We start from the raw sequence: 20,582 nt of genomic DNA, 5'->3' as shown, positions 1-20,582 counted from the left end.
TTTTCGATATATAAATATAACTAAAACCATCAAGTCCTTTTTTTCTCGGGATCCTCGATTGTTCAATTTGCTATCCTCTAGATCTAATATTCGTAGAGAGTGCGTACGTAGATGATGTTGATACGGTAGCTTCTTTCAAGTCAGACTTGGACAAGTTTTTAAATAGCATTTCTGATATTCAAGGATATCTATATATTCTATACATCTATGTATATTCTACATTCCAACAACTGAAATTCGTTGGCATATTAAATATCGTATGAATAGAAATAGGTAAAAAAGTTGACGAAGTATAACCTTTCGTTTAAGTAGTATTGGGGATTACATTCTTGTAGAGGTTAGAGAAGGTTGTAAAAAAACTAGCCAAAAGTGTGCCCGGCCATTGTTTTGCCTCAAAAATCATGTAATGAAAGGTCTAGCTATGAAATGCAAAACACCTTGCTAAATTGATAACCTATATATTGATGCAACCAAAAAAGGTTTCATAAAAGCTAAACCACTCGGAATTTTTCAGTTCCCTTTTCTTCATGCACGGACTAGTAGAGATATGGACTGCAAACGGAAGCAAAAAATATCCTATCTCCTAAACCGCTCATTTTATTCCAAATAAGCACTTCATACGACCACAAGATCTTGTTGAATAGAGGAACTCAGCCAAGTTTGAGCCTAAACCTATGTTTAGGGAACTCAGGAGACATGTTCAAAGTTATGTAGAAAACACTACATAAAATTTGAATTTTCGGCCTGTTCTTGGTCAGCTAATACAGCTTTTGACAACATAACTTTGAAGCGATCGACTTTGCATGTAATTAATATAAAATTGACCTACCGTTAATTGAAGAGATCTACGTTTCTTATTTTATTACTTTGATTCGAAAAGTGGCTCAGAGAGGCTATGACCAAAGCAGGCCGATTTGTCGGGAAGCTCGTTCGCTGTCCATATTTTTAGAAGTCCGTGCTTCATGTAATTGATTTACTCCTCAAACAACATTGCTTATGATGATATTAAAAGATATTTTCTTACAATAGGTGATGATGACATTAGGTCTCAAGCAGACTTTACTACCGACAATGTCAAATGTTAAGTGAGACTGTCCAAAACGACTCCACACTGCTTGAAGATTTGACCAAGCTCGAGTCAAGGAAAATGTCACAAAAAGTACTTTCGTGCTACCTTTTCGTAGAAAATTGGCCTTCCTTTGATCCTCCCTCAGGCCCAATCAGAAAGCTCAACATAGATCCAATCACATTTGCATTTCCATCTATAAAACTATCATTGCCATTTTTCTTAAGGAACCATCTCTCTCTAGATACAAGGCGATGCAAGAAACGGATGTCGGCAACTTTATATGTGTACAAAACATTATGAGATTTCACTAATTGAGGTATTTTTGACAAGATCATATTTTTCCCTCTCGACAGACCTGTCAAAGTGTCTCCGCATCTCCTCCGGGCTTTTGCCGCGTGTCTCAGGCACGATGAATAGGACGAAGACCGTGGCCACCAAGCACACGGCTGAGAACATGAAGTACATTCCCGAGGTTCCGATCCCATTTTCAATATTTACCGAGAATTTTGACACGAGGAATGCGCACAGCCAGTTGAACACCGTGGAACACGTGGAGGAAATGGGCTTGGCCTCCAAGGCGAAAAACTCTCCGTTCATCATCCACGGTAGAGGTCCATAACCCACGGCAAATGCAAACTTGTAGATGATAAGGGACACCAATGGAAGCCAGCCAAGAGAGTTCAGGATATTTTCATTGGCCCCATCTTGGCAATTCGGATTGTCTTGATCGCAATTGTTCTCTTTCAAGAGGAAGTAGACACCCAAGGCGCAAATGGCAATGGCCATCACGATACTGGAGAAAATCAAGAGCACCCGGCGTCCAAGACGCTCAACCACAAATATGGCTGCTCCGGTAGCAATAACCTGATGGAATAGAACAGAGAACATGGAAATGCTTTGAAATATGCCGAAGTTTACTTTCTAGAAAGTTGCCTGATTAAAAAAGGGCATTTCCATGGGTTAAATTCATTAAGTTGTGTAATAATTACCGAAAACTAAGAATATCAAACTTCATATTTAAACAAGACACGTAAAGGTGGTCGGCCAGCCCTTATCAAGTATCTCCCAGCTATTCATATAGATCATCCATGAATCTATTCGGCCCAAGAAATACTCGTAACCATTTTTCATTTTGATTCTTGACGACCCATATTTGTATATGTGTTACATACTTAAAAATCTATATTTTTGATTTCAATCAAGCTCAAATTAGGGCTCTCCTATTCTTGAGAGAGTTCGAAATCTGTTCAATCCAAGTTGATGAAATAAATATGTTGTACTTTTCGAGTGAATTTCTCTTCTATAAATTGGCATATTTTCTTTATCACCTGTGTGCAAGAGACAACAGCAGCTGCGGCTAAGCTGTTATCCACATTTAGTCCTGCGTCGATGAAAATATCCGCCAAATAGAAAACGATCACGTTGATGCCGCAAAATTGTTGAAAAAAGTGCAGCGTCAACATGATGAGCAGAGGCTTCAAGTATGTCATATTGCCCACAATCTCAACCAAGCCCAGGGTGGTCTGAAGTTTTTGATCTTCGACCGATCTCGTCAGCTTTTCCAATTCCTCGTGAATATCAAATTGCTTGCCCCTCAACCATTGCAACGATTTCTCGCCTGCCTCCACTTTGCCCTTGGAGAGTAAGAAATACGGTGTTTCCGGCATGAAAAACATCAGAATAGCCATGGACACTGCAAAGGAAACCGTCCCAAATGAAAGTTATAGATCAAGCAACTCCAGCCCTCACCAGGAAATACAATGCAAATGCCAGTGACAATTTCCCATGACACTGCACTGCCCACAGCATTGACAAACACATTGCCCGAGGTCACGAAGAGCTGGAACAATATCCCTAGGGCACCACGGATGGAAGTTTCCGAGATCTCGGAAATGTAGATAGGAGCGGCCAAAGAGAACGAACCCCCGCCAAATCCTGTATGAAAAGATGGCAAGATCCCATTAGCAACCATGTTCCGTGGGACCATAGCATGATATTGGACCTGCTAATGCTCTTCCAATGTAAAACCAATAGGCCTCGTCTAAGGTCAGTGGTACAGAAATGCATAATAACAACCATCCAAGAATGAAAGGGATGGCCATTCCGAGCATAGTCCATTTGCGGCCTATTCGAGCCAATAGAAATCCGGTCACAATGGCCGAAACCATGGCACCTAACGTGTAGGTGGACCCAATCCAGCTCCCCTCCTCTTTGGAAAACTCTTGATCGAAGGTGCAACCTTCAGTTCGATTGGAACAATTCACCAAATTCGGCAAAGTGGGCGAAGTCCAGGCCATTCCCGCTCCCAGACCAAAAGCACCAATGGTAGCTACGAATGCAAATGGTTTGGATTAATTAAAAAAGTCAATCAACTTATCATGTTTTTCATTTATTGGCAGACCTGTATCATTTACAACTTAAAACAAGGAGATAACCAAGAAGAACAAACAATGATTTCAAATTGGATTTGTGGCCTTGGCCCTCATTTCTTGGATCAATCAAAAAAAATATTGGATTTTTACTTGGCACTTTAGCAAATGCCATGAGCAAGTCTACAGTTGAGGCTGAGCCATGGAGCGTTATTGAACCTTTACTACATTAATTCTGCTCGGTTCGCTAATCAGAACCTTAAAGCGTTTTTCTACCAAGGTTTCCTTTTCAATAACTGATTATTAGTGGTGCTAAAAGCAAGTTCATTTTTTCTTCACTTTTTACGATCTTTTTACAATTTGGAGTGTTTTTGCCCTTTGTGAATTGTTCACCATTTTGGCTCAATGATTTTACTTCAGGATATGCACAAATCGTTGTAAAAAGCCCATCAAGTTTCTCCAAAATTTGGACTGCAAAATTCGGTGTGAAAAGACGTTGTTAAAGTTTGAACAAAAATCAGCTATATCGACTCTCATTGAATGAAAAGTCGAAAAATGAATGAAAAGAATTGAAAAGAAAAAAAAACTACTTTTCGTTAAATGAAGGTTTTAAACACAAAGTGTGGAGACACTTATTACAGAGGGTGCCACTTGCGCGAAGTTGCGAGTTTCGTTAGAAGACATGTTACTTTAAGACCTCTGGGTTATGGGAAGGGACATAACAAAGACAAATAACTCACTGGAAACTGCTGCGAGGATTTGAGGCCATTTCGAGGCCTGGTTTGGTCTGAACTCGTTGTTCTCCATGATCAAGGTGGGCGAAGAAAATTACAAGTATGACAACTACTTATCATTGCAAAGACCTATTTCGCCCTTAATCTTGGGCTTTGAAGAATTGTGAATTGTTTCACTCATCCTCATACTATCTGGTAGACTGACCTTCAAGTAGACAAATCCTGATAAAGATTCATGTTAGAACTACTTGAGGATCGCTGGTTAAAACTTTAAAAGCCCCCCACACCGTGAATGTGCAATATTCCCTTTGAAAACAAATCGGGCGGGGCGTCTTAGGTCGCTGAAGTTAGCTAGAAGATTATCTTATCATTTGTATTCGGAAGCTTGGGACTCTTTACAAACACAAGCCTAAATCGACCCTCTTGATCAGAATTGGCCCAACATTCCAACATTGAGAGATTGCATAATTTATGACTACTTCATTAACTTCAACGTACAATCGTACTTTAAGGGAGATGGGGTTTGTTGCTCATTGTCATGATGGATCTTCCGTCTGAGCTGAATTATGAACTAATCTTTATCAAACATACCGTCATATGCCCATATAAAAATGTAAGGGAACATTTTAAGGATTGGCACATCGCTTCAACAACCGTTAAACGCATATTTGTTTATTAAGATCACATTTGCAACGTATACAATATCATGTCAGCAAGAAAGAGTTATAATGAGTCATTGATCTTTGAATCTATGGACTTTCGAGCTTTTTTGTTGCCCATATAATATTCTTTCATCTCATCCGCGCTTTTTCCCTTTGTTTCGGGCACCAAGAAGATCACAAAGACCGTGCCAATAGCACAGATGGCACCGTACATGAAATACGACCCTGAAGGCTGGATGCCAGCTTGAATATCAACGGTGAATTTCGAGACTAAAAATGCGCACAACCAATTAAAAGCTGTGGCCAAAGATGAGCCAAAACCCTTAGCCTCCAGGGAGAAGATCTCTCCATTCATCATCCAAGGAATGGGCCCATAACCAATAGAGAAAGCAAACACGTACACGATGAGAGAGACCAATGGCAGCCATCCCAAGGAGGTCACCATATCAGGGTCAAAACCATTGGGGTCACAATCTATGGGTTGGCTGGTCACATCTTCGCTGGATATGTCGCAGCTTTTGTTTTCATCGAAGTAGAAGAAGATACCCAAAGCGATGATGGAAATGCACATCAAAGCATCTGATACGATTAACAAGGTCTTTCGGCCAAATCTCTCCACAATCAGGACGGCGATTCCTGTAGCCAAGAACTAAAAATGAACTGAATGAGTAATTGATGAATGGGAAGAAGAACATAAGCTTTTACCTGAACTAAAGCGACAATGGTGGCACCCAATTCAGCCTCAATGCCGGAATTGGCCTTGATGAAGATGTCAGTGAGATTGAAAAGGACCCCGTTGATTCCGGAGAACTGCTGAAAGAACATGAGACCCAACATAATCATAGTGGGTTTCAAGTAAACCCCTGTCGTTAGGATCTCCCAAGGGGAAACGGATCCAATGTTCTCTTGCTCTCTTTGGGACTGCTTAATCTCCTCCAGTTCTGTGTCAATGTCATAATCTTTCCCTCGAAGCCATTGGAGCGCTTTGGCTGCTTGCGTATTTTTTCCTTTCAGAAGCAGGAAATACGGTGATTCCGGCATAAAGAACATTAAAACCGCCATGATAACTGGAAACAAGACACATGAATGAATTGAAGGAATGCCCAGGTTATGAAACCAATCACTTACTCGGAAAAATGATACAAACTCCAGTGAGAATAGGCCAAGCAATCAATGCACCCAAGCCATTGTTCCAAAACACTCCGAATGTGACTTGCAATTGCATCAGAGATCCTAGAGCTCCACGAATCGAAGGCTCAGCAATTTCGGAGATGTAGATGGGCGATGCCAATGAAAACGCTCCTCCACCAAAGCCTTGAAATAGTGTTTACAGTTGAAGCTACCCTGTATGTAGTAGATATACATTTTGTAAGGCGTCTGTCTACCTGTAAGGATTCGTCCCACATAAAAGATCCATGCATAACCCCATTCCAAGGGTTGTGTCATGGTAAGCAAAGCCCAACCAATGACAGAGGGAATAGCCATGCCAATCATGGTCCACTTCCGACCAATCTTGGACATCAGGAACCCCGTCACGAAGCTGGAGACCAAGGCCCCAATGGTGAGCAGGGCTCCAATCCAGCTACCCGCTTGGGTGCTCAAATTGAAGTCACAATAGGCATCTTCATGAGCTTCTGGAAAGCAATCCACGATGTGGGGCAATGCAGGGGATGACCAAGAAAGAGCCAAGCCGAGACTCAGGGCGCCAAAGGTTGCTGGAACATGATGAGAAGACATATTATAGAAGCCATGCAGGGTTTGTTGGGGAATACGTACAGTCTACAATACGTACCACACTTTTGTGGAACTGCATACCTTCTCTTCATTTGATTTTGAATGGGTGGATCTGGATATTCAAATGACACCCAGACCCGCCAACTCTAATTGGTTGGCACATCAGATTTCATATGAACTTTAAGTTAAATAGGAATTATAAATCGTTAACCCGTGAGTGCTGGTGATTGTTTTCCCAGTAGTGTGGCAAGGACGTCGGAAAAAAATAAGTTCAATATTTTGAACTGGAAGTTCGTAAAATGCTATAGAAAATTGAAACCACCATTTCAAACAATTTCAAACAAAAACCCACGTATCCAAGTTATGATACATTAACGTGATAGAAAAATTGGTCGATGTAAACCTTTTCATCGTGCTTGTACTTTAATTGTAAATCGTAAGAGGGGAAGGAATTCTGCTTCAAACCGGACGCAAAATGTTTGCTTATCAAAGTCAGAAAAATGATTTTTGATGTAAAGGTTCACTCATTGTTTATTGCTCTTAAACATGAAAGAGAACGTAGAATGGCGATGTCTAAGACACATTCTATCTCAATTATGATAAGACTAATGAGCCAATGTTTCATTATTTTTCCCCATCTCATCATCGCTATTTGTTCACAAGCGACCCATCAATACGTTAAGAACTATAAGAGACGATTCGATAGATTATTTTTCTTTTGCTTCTGAAGTTAATAAGTTGCACACAGCAAATCTTTCTAGTGCGATTAAATCATCATGTGTAACAAAATGGTTAAGAAATAGATTACTGGAAGCCTTGCCTCATTCTCGCCGAAAGATGAAAAAAAATGAATTGCCACCACTGATAAAACAAACCTATAACATAAACGCAACAAAACGCACAATCTTCGTTTTCCATATCAATTTTTATTTCAAATTCATGTTACGAAATATCTATTTACCGTTTACACACTCTTATACCTTAACTACCTGTTATAATCCTCGTCAGAGGCTTCAAGCTCTTCATCATTCCACTCTATATTATTCAAAGAAATGAAAATAGCAATTTTGAGGGAGTGAAATTGAAATCTTGCAACAGAAATGAAAGGATGTTTCATCAAGGAATATTTCTCAGTTGTATGGATGAGTAAAAAAAACAAAGCGACAAAACCCTGTACAAGTATGCTATGGAAGCAAGCACCCTTGGGCTTTGGAGATCTTATATTCTGATTGAGATTTTCACGAGTGTCGAAAAGTATACGAAGTTTGTGTGAAAGAAATGTGTTGGGATGTCAAATGATGAATGTCAATTATAAGGCTTTTTAGAGGTTTTTGTTCGGACAAGAACAAAAAAATTCGAAGCATTAGAATGGGTTTAAGTTCGGTTAATTATATTTTGAAAGGTGACATGAGTAAAGCAATGAATTTGATAATGATTGATATGCTTTGGACTTACCAGAGAGAGCTGCGACGATTTGGGTGAGTTTTTTGCCCTCGCCCTGCATTTTGATCAATTGAACAAGATCGAACGAGCCTTGATCGCTTCAGAGGGGGATTGTCAAGGACTAAATCTGCATTAACGAGCCTTGGCGATTTTATCGCATCCTATGTAACATGATAAGAAGGTCGAATTAAACTCTTTGTACTCCTTACCCCACAGAAGCTACCGCAATCAGATTCTCGATGTTGAATATTATTGTGGAAAGATTCCCAAGATAGTAGGCAACACGATTGCAGAAGCTAGAAATGATGGGCTGAACTGATTTACAAGTTTGCAATACGGACTACATTAATGATGGATATTGCATGATGCATTCGATTGTATTTGAATGTGCCGGAATTCTGCAAATCAATACAAAGTGACGCAACCATCAAAACACTGCACATGCCTAATTGGCGATAAAAATGAGCCGAGATGAACAAGATCATTTTCCTCTTTTTTGTACTATGTGTTTGGCCATGTCAAATGTACTGTCTTTTCAAATCAAATATTGCCATGAAAGCGGTTATTTGGCAGACATGATGTCGAAACCTGATGAGAAAAGTGGACAGATGTCCACTTCACGAACCGTTTCTTTTAAATTATCTTACTGCTTTTGACCTTACCACAAAGGATACCTGTTTATCAATGTAATGAATTAAGGCTCGGAAAAAGTGTTTTAAGGGCCAAATAATCACTAAAAATGTTTTTTGAAAGCTTAAGTCATTCATTTTCACAGGAAAAAAATTCTCAAACGCAAAGATATAAGAATTTTAATATTGCTGGGGATTACATTCCCTGCAGCGGTTAGAAAAACCAAACCAAACTATAAAAAAAATACCCAAAGGTTTCAATATATTTCATTTTTTCAAAATCTTTGAAATCAAAAGGCCTTGAAGTTTTCTTCTTATTTGGACTTTCAAATTAATACCCTAAACCGTGCAAGTTTCTAGATCAAATATAGTTCCTCTGAGTGCTTTATTTTAGCTATCTCTCAGGGCGAAGAGACCTGGGCTAAAGTGCAAATGTTTTTATATCTGCTCTTTTGCGTGTAAAGTATTGAGGTTCCATTTTCATTTTTAGGAAAAGCTTGAGCTTTTGCCAAAAGAGCGAGCAGGAATAACGTAAGAATAAGATAATATTGCATGTATATTGATTGCACTATAAATACACTATATTGCAACAAACCAAGAAGATTAGGACAATGCAATATGCAGTAGTTAAAGGAGGTGCGAAAGGTATCTTGAAAAATTCATCTTCAAAAGTGTCTGAGCTTTTTCTCAACCAAATAATTCAGAATCAATTGTAATGAATGTCAAGCTTCATACTTTTGATCCCTCCAATCCATCCCCCCCCCTACACACGCATATGCATTTTATATCAAAATTAGAGATTATGAGAAGTTTTTTGCCTGACCAAAAACCTCCAAAAAAATAAAATTAATTTTAAAAAAATAAAAAAAAATAGTCGAGCCCAAGTAATGATACTCGACGTGTCTACTAGCGAAATATCGCCCCAGCACTAGTCCTACGTACTTCAATCCTCAAACCGGATTCCATCTCGGTTTTCCATCCTTGTGTAAAGCCACCCTAGACAGGGGTTTTGGAGCCGTCCTTGATCTTGGCGAGGTCGGATTCGTAAACTTCAAGTCATGTATAGAGTATGTTGTAATTTATATTAAAAGGCAGTCATCTGATCAATGCTTTTTGTAGAACTTTGGTTCTGTACTTCACAATCGTGAAAGAAATTGTCCAAATTTTTCGTACAATCCCTGGAAATCTTTGCTTCTGGCAACATTAAATTTGCCAAAATTTATTTCGTACCAAGGATCAGCCAATATAAGTTCAACACCGTTAGACTACATAGATAGCAATGAGCACAAGGGGGAACGTTACAACGATGGGATGTGTGTTGCTATTGGTATGGGTTGCACTTTAGGTATATAATATTAGGTCACTTCATTGGTTGGTCTAAACAGGGTAGGAGTTAAGAACACGCTGACAAAATATTCTCTCTAAAACACTAACTCAAAATATATTCATTAATATATGTATATACGTGAGTGACCTAGTCTGTTAAGTTTCTCAATTTGAAGCTCTGGAGTTGCTTACAATGCATTAGCAATGAATTCCAGAGCTCTTGGAGATACTAATTGAAAGCAAATATCTGCCTTTGGGCTGCTTCTTTTTTTCCTGCCCAAGATTAGGCTCACAACACAATGAAACAAGGGCCAGGTGGGCCAACTTTTTTTTTAGGGCCAGTCAACTCTTTCGCTGCATTGAGTACAACCTGGATGCGCTCTTTTTCTTTTCCCCAATCTCTCCCTCCCTCTCTCTCTCTCCCTTTGTCTTTCTTGCTCTAGGTCTGGCACAAAAATTGTTTGAAGGGGATGATGATTCTGAGGTTGTCTGTTAAGGATTATTGATGGCAAATGAGCTTGTATTGTTGGTGAGGAAGGAAGCATTCTTGAGGAGTCGCGCGGAAGACTCGGACATTTGAATCTCTTTGGGTAATGTGTTCTTGGCCGGGGCCTTCACGCGAGAAGATTTGATATCCGGAGTGATTCCTTTGATCAAACGCTGCAAAAGAAGATGGGCGTGAACTAGGTGATGAAAGGGAACAAACTCATTAGAAGAGTATAATCATTTTCTCCCCATTTTATCATCTGTGCCGTTTTATGATTTAACGATTCTGAGTGGACCAAAAGGATCACCAGTGCATATTTTGAAACCGCTATTTGAGACTGGTAAAATCAATCTATTTTTCAGTATTTTGGATCGCCAGATGCCATTGAGCATGGCAAGCGACATGGCTGATCATTTTCCAAGGACCTGAAATTGGCAAACTATCCAAAATTCCTGAACGAAAACGTCCCCACTTACATCTTTAAAACTGCCTCGTTGAGTAAGCAGATAGTAAATGGCATAACCAGGAATCCATAACATCGAGGCCACCGACATGAGGAATCCAAAAACGTGTGCGTACATGGGGTACTCCACCTTTCCATATTTGACCGGTTGCCACATGAAGCAGTAGAATAGGAATATAGTCTGAAGAAAGAGTTGATTTTAAGAAATGATCATTAGAAATAAACTTTAAAAAATGCCGCTTTTTTACCCCCATCACAGCTGGTGCTAGGACACTCCATGAGCTGATCCAATACATGCTAGGCTTGTAACCAGTCATTTGTTCCACGCAGTTGGCAAACTTTTGAGCGCCAAAGATCCACCCAATGGCAATGGTTTGAAAGAAACAGCACCATAAGATCGGGATCCCACTGGCACTGTAGAAATCCATGAGCTGGAAGATCAAACCAAGACCTTAAAGACAGGCCAGAACCAGATTTATGAAGATTTTCCTAGGACTGCAGAAGTTACCTGGAAGATGAAGGCTCCACCCTCGGTGACCATGGGCATGCCCAAAAAGAAGAGCAGAAGGCAAATACACGAAGTAAAGGCACGCCTTCTGGGCCTCAAATATTCGGGGAACATGTCCACCAGACCGGTGACCAGGCTCTCGACGATACAGAATTCGCTGTCGATACCAATTGTCTAAAAAAGAAACGGGTTGAATTGTCGACCTATAAAAATGTCTTCAGAATCGAAGGAATTTGACATTTGGATTAAGCTCTATAGCTTGAAGATGTTAGGGGATTTATTTGACTTCGTGTGGACGGAGCAATAATGCGAATTTCACTAGCAACTAGGTCAAGCTCGTAAATAGACGCCAGTTGGAATGACTTTGGCTTCGCCAAGTCTTTTTATAGTTCACTCATCTCAGGTGCCTATTTGGCTTGGCAGGGGTGAAAAGCTTTGACAATTTTCTCCCTCCTCTCCTCAGCGTCATCCATCCCTAATCATGGACATGGACAGACGTACTACGTACACTCGCAAATCTTGAGCCACCCCCTTCGTTTCCCTTCTCTTCCTTCTTGCTTTCCACCTGAAAAAAGAGATACTCTTACACCACTTTTGGACCGGATACAAAGCCATGTTCATCGACATACTCGTCGGGGAAGACGGCCAAGCCAGCAACATTATTGTAGAGAGTCAGATCGTGGATCTCCATTCTGCCAGTGATCCAGTGACATGCATGGATGATTGAAAGTCACCCTCTTCTCTCCCTCGAAAGAAAATGACAACAATGAGTCGGTCTTTCGAGGAACAGACGTTGAAGGTTTCGGAACTTGAAACTCTGATGCGGATGAGAGACTGCAGAGAATACATGCCTACTCCTCGTGCTCACCGATGGATGGGTATCATGAATCTATTCCCCATTGTTGTCAATGGGATTGGGACCGATTCATGTGGGTCGAGTTCTGTGCAGTCATTACATCCCATATCCCACGGCAAACAGAAAGACGATGAAATTAATTTCTAGCCTTATCAGAACTCAAGAAGTCTTTTTCCTTGAGCCTTTCTTTTTCCAATTCTAATCGCGCAGGGTGGCCAGCCAGCGGTCTTCCAACAACCTGAGCTTTCATTCTCCCCTTGAACGATGTCCGAAGAGCAAAAGCAGTGCTCAAGTGAGTGCCTTGGCACATCGCCCAATTTTTAAAGCCATTGGGCAAGCCCGACATTTGCTTCCGACCTTCCCTGAAGTGATTTTCCCTTCGTTTCAGAGTGATTCCTCACTAATCTTTGGGTAGTGCGAAAGGAGGTCTGAAGGGGGAAATTTGAATTAACTGCACGCCATCCATCCGTCCATTGACGATCGTTCCTAGGCGGAGCAATGAATGCTCTTTTCCCCGGACTCACCCAATGATTCTCGGCAGCATAGGTGTTAGTTAGTCATGCCTCGGCCGGCGAGTCGGTTGGATCCCACAGCATAGTTTTCACTTGGACCAATTTGGGGGCACAGCTACCTCCCATTTCTGCTTGACAAAACTTTCAAGTAAGTTAACCACTAGGACAGTGAGCTGCTTTGTTACAGTTCTTCAAGATTAAGTTAGTGTGTTTAGATTACGAACTGGGTGCTCGGTGGCTAGTTTTGCCATTCAAATCAATGCATTAGATTCTCAACACCTCATAATTCCAGACGCAGGCAAAAAAAGGCCATTGCCGCTCTTCCAAGGGCCAAGCCAAACTTAGGCCAACCCCCTGATGTGAAGCAAGAAGCATTCGCCAAAGAAAACTTGAAAAAACAAGAGCAATGTTCCCTGCTCCGCGGCGATGAAACGATCACATAGTCATAATCTCGTTTGAAAATCACGGATGTGCAGGCAGGAAAATATTTACTCACTGGAGCGAGATTCCTTTCGCTTCTTCGTTTCGAAAAGTGCAAAGATCAAGCCTCATACTGGATACGTTTACTCTTGTCGTGGAGAACCCGAGACCTTCTCCACCTTGTGACATGTCCAGTGATATTGATGAAGAGGATTACAGCTCCATCGATTCGCGCGATCCCAAGATGGAAATCAAGAACAGCGAGATGTCCAGCAGTCGGGATGAAGCCAGTGGATCAGATAGTCCCGTGGGACCTGCCAATTATCCACCTCCAGCCTACGTGAATCTCACCAACTCCAATTTCCAATTTGCTCAGAGGAACGGCATGATCAATGATGATCGAGTCAATAAGCGGGACAAGTCAAGGTAAAAATCGATTCGCTCTCTCAATAATGCCTTCTCGAGGTCCTCATGTTTTATACCCCGAAACTGTTTTGCCATAGAATGTCCAGACACTCAAGGAAAAGTCGCTCACGTGAGAGACCCCGAGGGGAGCCGCAAGGCGCTCCGTTAGGATCTCCCGTCAACACAGCGTCGTTGAGTTTCACCGGTTCCATCGATCCAGAGCGAATCAGGGAACGTGAACGCGAACTAGAGAAGATTCATCGCAGAAGTCGAGAACTGATGTTGAGTCCCAGAATATTAGATTCCGGTAAGAAAAAAGAATGAAAGGGTGTCTCTGTTCCTATCTGGATCAAAAGCTGATGCTCCTTGAATCTTTAGTCAATACAACGATCCGAAGTCGAGAAGGAAGCACCGATCGAATGACGAGAAAGACCAACAGCTCACCTTCGGGCGTGGCTTTAGATGGATGGAAACCTGCCCCTCCCTCGTCACATCATCATCACCATCATCATCACTTGTTACAATCTCAGGTTCCCCCGCCTCTTCCTCCAAGACTTCACTCTCCCATTAGTACCAATGGTCATAGTAGTAGTTCCAGTATGACGAGAAAGACCAACAGCTCACCTTCGGGCGTGGCTTTAGATGGATGGAAACCTGCCCCTCCCTCGTCGCATCATCATCACCATCATCATCACTTGTTACAATCCCAGGCTCCCCCGCCTCTTCCTCCAAGACTTCACTCTCCCATTAGTACCAATGGTCATAGTAGTAGTTCCAGTATGAGGTACGAGTTCAGCTCGAAAGCACATATCATGTGCCCTCAAAACTTGAAACTAATCCCCTACTTTCAGATACAAATCTCCGTCTCCCATCGGCAATAATAGCCAAATGGGCATGCACCATGCGCACCATGGATATGGAGATGCAGCTCATCTCCATCCCCAACATCATCATCATCAGGCTACTCGACGTCTTCCTCCAACGAATCCCGCCTCTTTGAGGCGAAGGGTTCAATCGCCGAATCGAAGAGACTTCAAAGATTTTTCATCACACCCTCGCGATTTCCGATCCCCAATGAAGTCAGTTCACAATCGGGCATACTTAGAAGAAGACGATGACTCGGGAGCGGATTCCTTGGGCAATGATCTTTCGTCTTGTGCCAGGTACGGAGTGAATAAATTTCCAATTCCAATTGCGCTCAAAATTGAGCCTCTTGGTTTCAGTCACAATCGATGTGGCTGTCGTCACAGTGGTGGAGGTGGTCCGGGGTCGTCTTCAATGGCATTGATCCCCTATGACTCGGGATCATGTTGTTCCCGCTCTCATCACGGCTGCTGTTCCAACTGGTCATGTCGAAGCAATCGGTCTTCGACTAATTATCCTGTCCAGACGGTCCCAGGGCTAGAAGAGAGACTTCTTCAACTTGAAGGAGATAAAGATTCGCTCAACTTGCAAGTAAGTCGATAACAGAAGTCTCCGTATTTTCGACTGCCGATGCCAATTGTCATAATATTCATTGATGATGACTTCATCGGCCGTCGAAGTGTAAACGGTTTCAATTCATCGTGTTCATGTCGGAAAGCTCAAAGACACATCCGTTAGCTCTCTCTCCAACATCAACAGAAATCGAACCGACGTCAGACAAGGTCAGGCCAGCCTCCTCTTTAGCCTTTTACCTCTGTAGTCAAGGTCAGGCTTGACCTCAGGCACATCTTTAAACGAGGTGTTCGCCGCGTCCGTCCTTCATCCCGGTCCATTACATATGATGTGTCCAACGATAGCATTGAGCTATTGGTCCTGTCATTATTGATGCTTCTGCAGAGACCCACTTGCATTGAGTCAAGGCAAAACGAAGGAAGGAAAAAGCATATTGGCAGGGTAGAAAAGACATTAACGGTGCACTTCAGAAAGCGAACCCTGCTCTCAAGGGGACCGTACTAGTGGTAAAATGAATGAAGGACAGTTTTCATTTGGAACGTATCGCTCGTTCTTTCTAAGACTAGTACGAGTCGCATAGGCCCAAGAGAGGCGAACGAGCGAGAACAATGGGGAAACTTTTTCGAAAATGGTCAGTCAGTTCGCCCCATCCACACTAGACAAATCTTGTCTAGTTACAAGGTCACTGAGTGCCGAACAACTGATCGGCTCAAGTAGTAAAAGATGAGTGATGTACAGTACAGTACCTACATTACATGAATATATGGGATACAGTATAAAGAAACACGAATAATTCATGGGCGGGTATGGAAATGCCTTTTCCATGAGTGAGGGATGTGGGAATGAATAGTGTTCGCCATGGTCATTGATTCTACTAGGACATTTCCTTCCAGGTTGCTTTGCTCTCTGATCAATTGGAGAGTCAGACGGACAAAATATCGGACTTGGAAAAGAATTTAGACGACAAGAAGGACGTTCTGAGAAAGACTGAGGATGTTTTGCAACGAGAAATGCTGACCAGATCTTCCTTGGAGACGAAGAAGCTGGAGCTAATGTCTGAAATATCCTCCTTGAAACTGAAACAAGCCGCAGTGGAGAAAGAGAACTCCGAGCTGAAGAAGAAATTGACGAAGGTCTTGCATCTCCCTGAGGACTCAAGTCATTCACACCAAGTTGTAGACACAATTATGACGCTACCTCCTTCCGGAAAAGCTTTCCCATTGGTTTGTCCTCCATCTTCTAAGAGCAACAACAACAACAACACCCTACAAACCTTTGGCACCATGCCGAGAAGGTCCAAACGCAGGGATGACAGATTGATCACCTCCGTGCCTTTGGAAACCCATTTCAGTCCAGACGAGACGGACGACAGTTGGTTTGATAAGAAGATCCATGGAAATCACTCTGGATCGGCGCCCAGTCTCGTTCAGAATGGCGCCAACACCGTCCCCAGAGCGGCAAGACACCAGAGCGTGGAACGAACCCTAACCCAGTATACTAGTCCTAATTCGCCAGGGAATCGAGCTCCAATCGCCACCAAGCCCAAAGGCTTGAAGAAGATCCTTGGACGGATGAGAAGAGCCAATTCTGGAACACTTCACGACGACAAGAAGAAGGACGAGGGCACCGATTCCTTGAAGCGAGGGGGATTTCGAGCCAGTGCCGGATCCAGATTTGCCAGCTGGATGACCAATACGAATAACGTCTCCTACCCGGATCCCAATCTCCCATTTAGGCAGTGGAAAGTGGACACCATCTGCTCTTGGTTGGACAACTTGGGCCTGTATATGTACAATGCTGAGATTCGAAAGCACATTAAGATCGGAGAACAACTTTTGGCTTTGAGTAGCCACGATTTGGAGGCCAAGTTTGGCATCAAGAGTGTGCTTCACCGAAAGAAGATCCTCTTGGCTCTTCAAGCCAAACAAGAGCCAGGAACCATTGAAGATCTCCCGGGTCGACTTGACCACCAATGGGTGGTTCGTTGGCTGGACGACGTGGGTTTGCCCCAGTACAAAGATGCGTTTTTGGAGGCCAGAATTGACGGGCGGGTGTTGAACCTACTCACCGTTGACGACCTCTTCCAATTGAAAGTGACCAACCTTCTCCATCATCTCTCATTGAAGCGCGGGATCCAAGTATTGCGACAGAACAATTTCGAGCCCTCCTGTCTGAAGCGGCGAGCTTCCCCAGAGGAACGCGACCGAAGCTCATTGCCCATTGAGGTTTCGCTTTGGACCAATCATCGCGTTATGGAATGGTTGCGTCATGTTGATCTCTCCGAGTATGCACCCAACCTCCGCGGCTCCGGGGTTCACGGTGGGTTGCTCATCTACGAGCCTCGCTTTGGAGCGGAGCTTTTGGCCTCCTTGCTCTCGATCCCCGGGAGTAAAACCCTCCTAAGGAGACACCTGAGTTTGCATTTCCGCGACCTTGTGGGCCGAGAGACCATGCAAGAGAAGCGCGATTTTGACGACGGGCCCCACACGCAAGAACTGACGCCCACGGCCAAGGTCAAGCCCGTCAAAAGAAGCCAGTTCTCCTTGAGACGACGCAAATTCAAAACGGACGAGTTGGACTTCGAGGACCTCGTGTGTCCCATCGAAGCTGCAGAGCAGGAGAAGTAGTCAATCAGCTGTGTGTAGGGAGGTAAATCTAGTCAAAGCTGAATTGAAGATGAACACAAACGAATAACTTGTAAAATTGACCAATTATAAAATTACAACCGCTTGATAAAACATTTTCCCACTTTAGAAACTATCTCTCTTTTTTAGTCCAAGAAACCAAATAGCGCTTCAATGTCATACACTTTGGACTTACCACTAACATGACGAAAAACGTCACAGCCCAGATTGGACCTCCAGGCAATTTGAGGACAACTTCCGGGTATGTGATAAAGACCAACCCTGGACCTGAATTGACCACGTCCTCAATGTTGACACCCTGAAATAACATGGCCGATTGTGAGAACAGCTTTTGTACCTCACTTATGATGCTAAATCAACTAGTCCGTACTTGGTTATGAGCCATGTGACCCAAAATCGAGAAGGTCACACATCCAGCGAAGAGACATGTTCCCGTGTTGACGAAACATGTTATGATAGCATCTCTGGAAGGCATAAAAAACACGTTGAGGTGTGGTTGATTGGCGACTAGCAAAACAGAACTGCTTACTTGACGCAATTGTGATGGAACTTGTTGTACGATCCCAGGGCAGGAAGGGCCCCAGTTCCAATGCTGTAGGCAAAGAAGATCTGAGTGGCGCTGTCGATCCAAGTCTCGGAGTCAGACAACTTGGACCAATCAGGAGTTATGTAACGCCAAAGACCAACGGCGGCACCGGGCAAGGTCACCGAACGTAGCAATAGAATGCTCATCACGAAATAGGGGAACAAGGCCGTGAACCAGATGATCTTCCCCGATGAATGGAGACCCCGACAGATGATGAGATAGACAATGATCCATCCAAGCAACAGAGTGCCTAACAATTCCCAATTCAAGCCGCCGAGATCTTCCATGCTGTCAGTGATCCTCAAAACTCGACGACTGGAAATTAGAGAAGAATCGTCAATGAGGCAGCTCTTGAATATAGTTGACCCCCCCAACTTACTCCCAGTACTCTTCGACGGGTGATTTTGTCATGTTCAACATTACTCGTGTTCCGTTTGGGTAAATAGGGTTGTCATGTTCGGGATCAAAGCATCGGTCACTATTCCACCAATTCCCTGGTGGAGAGATGGGAAGTTAACTTTGAGTAATGCACGATACGTGACCACCCTCAAAGGACCTTACATTCCCACACGAGGAGGCCTCGACCTCAGATGAGGCCCAACTAAACTTACCACAACTTCCCCAAGGCAAGTCAGGAATGGAAACAAAGCTATTGATTAGATAGAACAGGGTCCAAGCAATGATGATGCAGTAGTATATGTCCAAGAAGAAAACGATCGTCATTGTGGCATATCCAACTCCTTTAAGGATCGGAACAAATTGCCCAACCAGAGTGGAACCCCCTGAACCCAAATATTGACCCGCTGCCACCTCTTGAAAGAAAATGGGAATTCCACAAGCAAACATGGCGATGAAATAGATCAGGAGAAACGTGCCTGAAAAGAACTTAAATTAATCAAATATGTACATGAAAGAACTCATCAAAGTGCCAAATTGGTTCACCATAATGAAGTAAGCGCTCGAGCATAGGAGCATAATGAACACTTTGATTACCTCCCCCATTCTTGTAGCATAAGTATGGGAATCGCCAAACGTTGCCCAAGCCAACACTGACCGAGATGCACGAAAACAGAAAGTCCAATTTATTGCCCCAACCTCCACGCTCATCGTCTTCAAAGTCGAAGGTTTCTTCCGCGTTCAAGTCGTCTTCGGGAGGTGGAGTCTCTTCAATCTTGATATCCGCCGGATCGATAATGATCGGATTGGCAGAAAACTGGAAGCGGAGATCGATCGAAAACATTGATTGATAGCATTTGCGCAGGCAAACAAGACACTCAGAAAAAAATAAATCAAGTTTACTTGAATAGCATGATTTTCATCCTCTTCGTTGGCCACCCTTTGATGCCCAGCACTTCCACTTCGAAGTCGAATCGACTGTGCCGAGGTGGTACCGTTTTTCACGCCCATGGCCGAGGATCCCGATCCTGAGAGACTTCGCTGGATTTTCCTATGCATCTTATGATTGAATGGGCATCCCTACAAAAAAGGCCTTAGAGGTTGGTTCTTGTATTGCGTCTTACAAATTGTTATCCGAGCACGGGACTTGTAGTGCATGTCTCTTGGATTTCGTCAGCCAAGAAGTGTCTGGCCTCTTACCTTATTACTTTCTGCTGAGCGAGAGACTTCACGTGGGCCAGGCGAGCAAGCCCACTGAAAAAGGATGAATTCAGAGTGAGTCTTGATTCGATTGATAAGCCATGTGATGCTGACTTATGCTTGGTAAAGATCACTTGTGGTATATTTTCCAAGATGTTGGTTGCTAAAAATCTCGGAACTGATAAACTTTACCACACATGCCAGGTCTTTTACCCCTAGATGCAAAGAAGGTGTGTTCACTACTCTCGATCTGAATGAGACAGAACTTCAGCCAGCAATCTTGGCTCTCACGCGTTTTGTGTTCGCGGGCCTTACTACGTTCCAAAATCCTGTCCAGAGTAGAGAGAGGGAGAGAGAAGTATAGTCAATAACCTCCAATAACGACGAGAGATCCCCAAAGTCTTGCCAGTCACAAGAGGCATAGACAGACCAAGAGCGAGGGGCTTTCTCCCAAAGGCGATGATGCACAGTGCACCTCTACACGTGGCCTCATCATTCATAGCGCGTGCTCGAGCACGCCTTGGAACACTCAGTACAAAAGAGGAGAGAGGGAGGAACAAAAAGGTGGGGACACAACCCAGACTCAGGAGGAGTGAAACGCTCCCTCCAAGTCAGTTAACCTCGTGGTTCTCCAACCAAGAGTTATGGGTTTTGGTCCATTCTTGAGACTTCTCGACCAACCTAGGCACCATTGTTCGATA

At 43.1% G+C, this 20,582-nt stretch overlaps 2 protein-coding genes across 2 annotated transcripts in view; both read right to left on the bottom strand.

Moving 5' to 3' along the window:
- The window catches only part of LOC131886733 (uncharacterized), a 16,830-nt gene extending 8,289 nt beyond the window's left edge, over positions 1-8,541 (bottom strand). Inside the window, exons 1-9 of the mRNA XM_059235133.1 lie at positions 8,024-8,541; positions 6,220-6,549; positions 5,963-6,148; positions 5,540-5,901; positions 4,901-5,483; positions 3,072-3,398; positions 2,819-3,004; positions 2,398-2,762; positions 1,568-1,933 (exon numbers count right to left, since the gene is read on the bottom strand). Of these exons, the coding sequence (XP_059091116.1) occupies positions 1,568-1,933; positions 2,398-2,762; positions 2,819-3,004; positions 3,072-3,398; positions 4,901-5,483; positions 5,540-5,901; positions 5,963-6,148; positions 6,220-6,549; positions 8,024-8,072 (2,754 nt within the window). The 5' untranslated portion in view covers positions 8,073-8,541. The remainder of the gene's footprint in view (positions 1-1,567; positions 1,934-2,397; positions 2,763-2,818; positions 3,005-3,071; positions 3,399-4,900; positions 5,484-5,539; positions 5,902-5,962; positions 6,149-6,219; positions 6,550-8,023) is intronic.
- Positions 8,542-9,827: 1,286 nt separating this feature from the next.
- On the bottom strand, positions 9,828-20,241 carry LOC131887157 (sodium- and chloride-dependent GABA transporter 2-like). Its single transcript, XM_059235690.1, has 12 exons — positions 19,882-20,241; positions 19,585-19,761; positions 19,279-19,498; positions 18,897-19,160; positions 18,665-18,779; positions 18,229-18,600; positions 18,070-18,163; positions 17,875-17,997; positions 11,425-11,598; positions 11,165-11,347; positions 10,930-11,097; positions 9,828-10,626 (listed from the first exon to the last, which is right to left on the bottom strand). Exons 2-12 carry the CDS (start codon positions 19,738-19,740, stop codon positions 10,459-10,461), a joined length of 2,037 nt encoding a protein of 678 aa, XP_059091673.1. The 5' UTR covers positions 19,741-19,761; positions 19,882-20,241; the 3' UTR covers positions 9,828-10,458.
- Positions 20,242-20,582: the final 341 nt, after the last annotated feature.

The sequence above is a fragment of the Tigriopus californicus genome, chromosome 9 (assembly GCF_007210705.1).
Source record: "Tigriopus californicus strain San Diego chromosome 9, Tcal_SD_v2.1, whole genome shotgun sequence".
Taxonomy (NCBI): domain Eukaryota; kingdom Metazoa; phylum Arthropoda; class Copepoda; order Harpacticoida; family Harpacticidae; genus Tigriopus; species Tigriopus californicus.
Note: the sequence above shows the minus strand (reverse complement) of the source record. Positions and strands in the feature narration are given on the sequence as shown.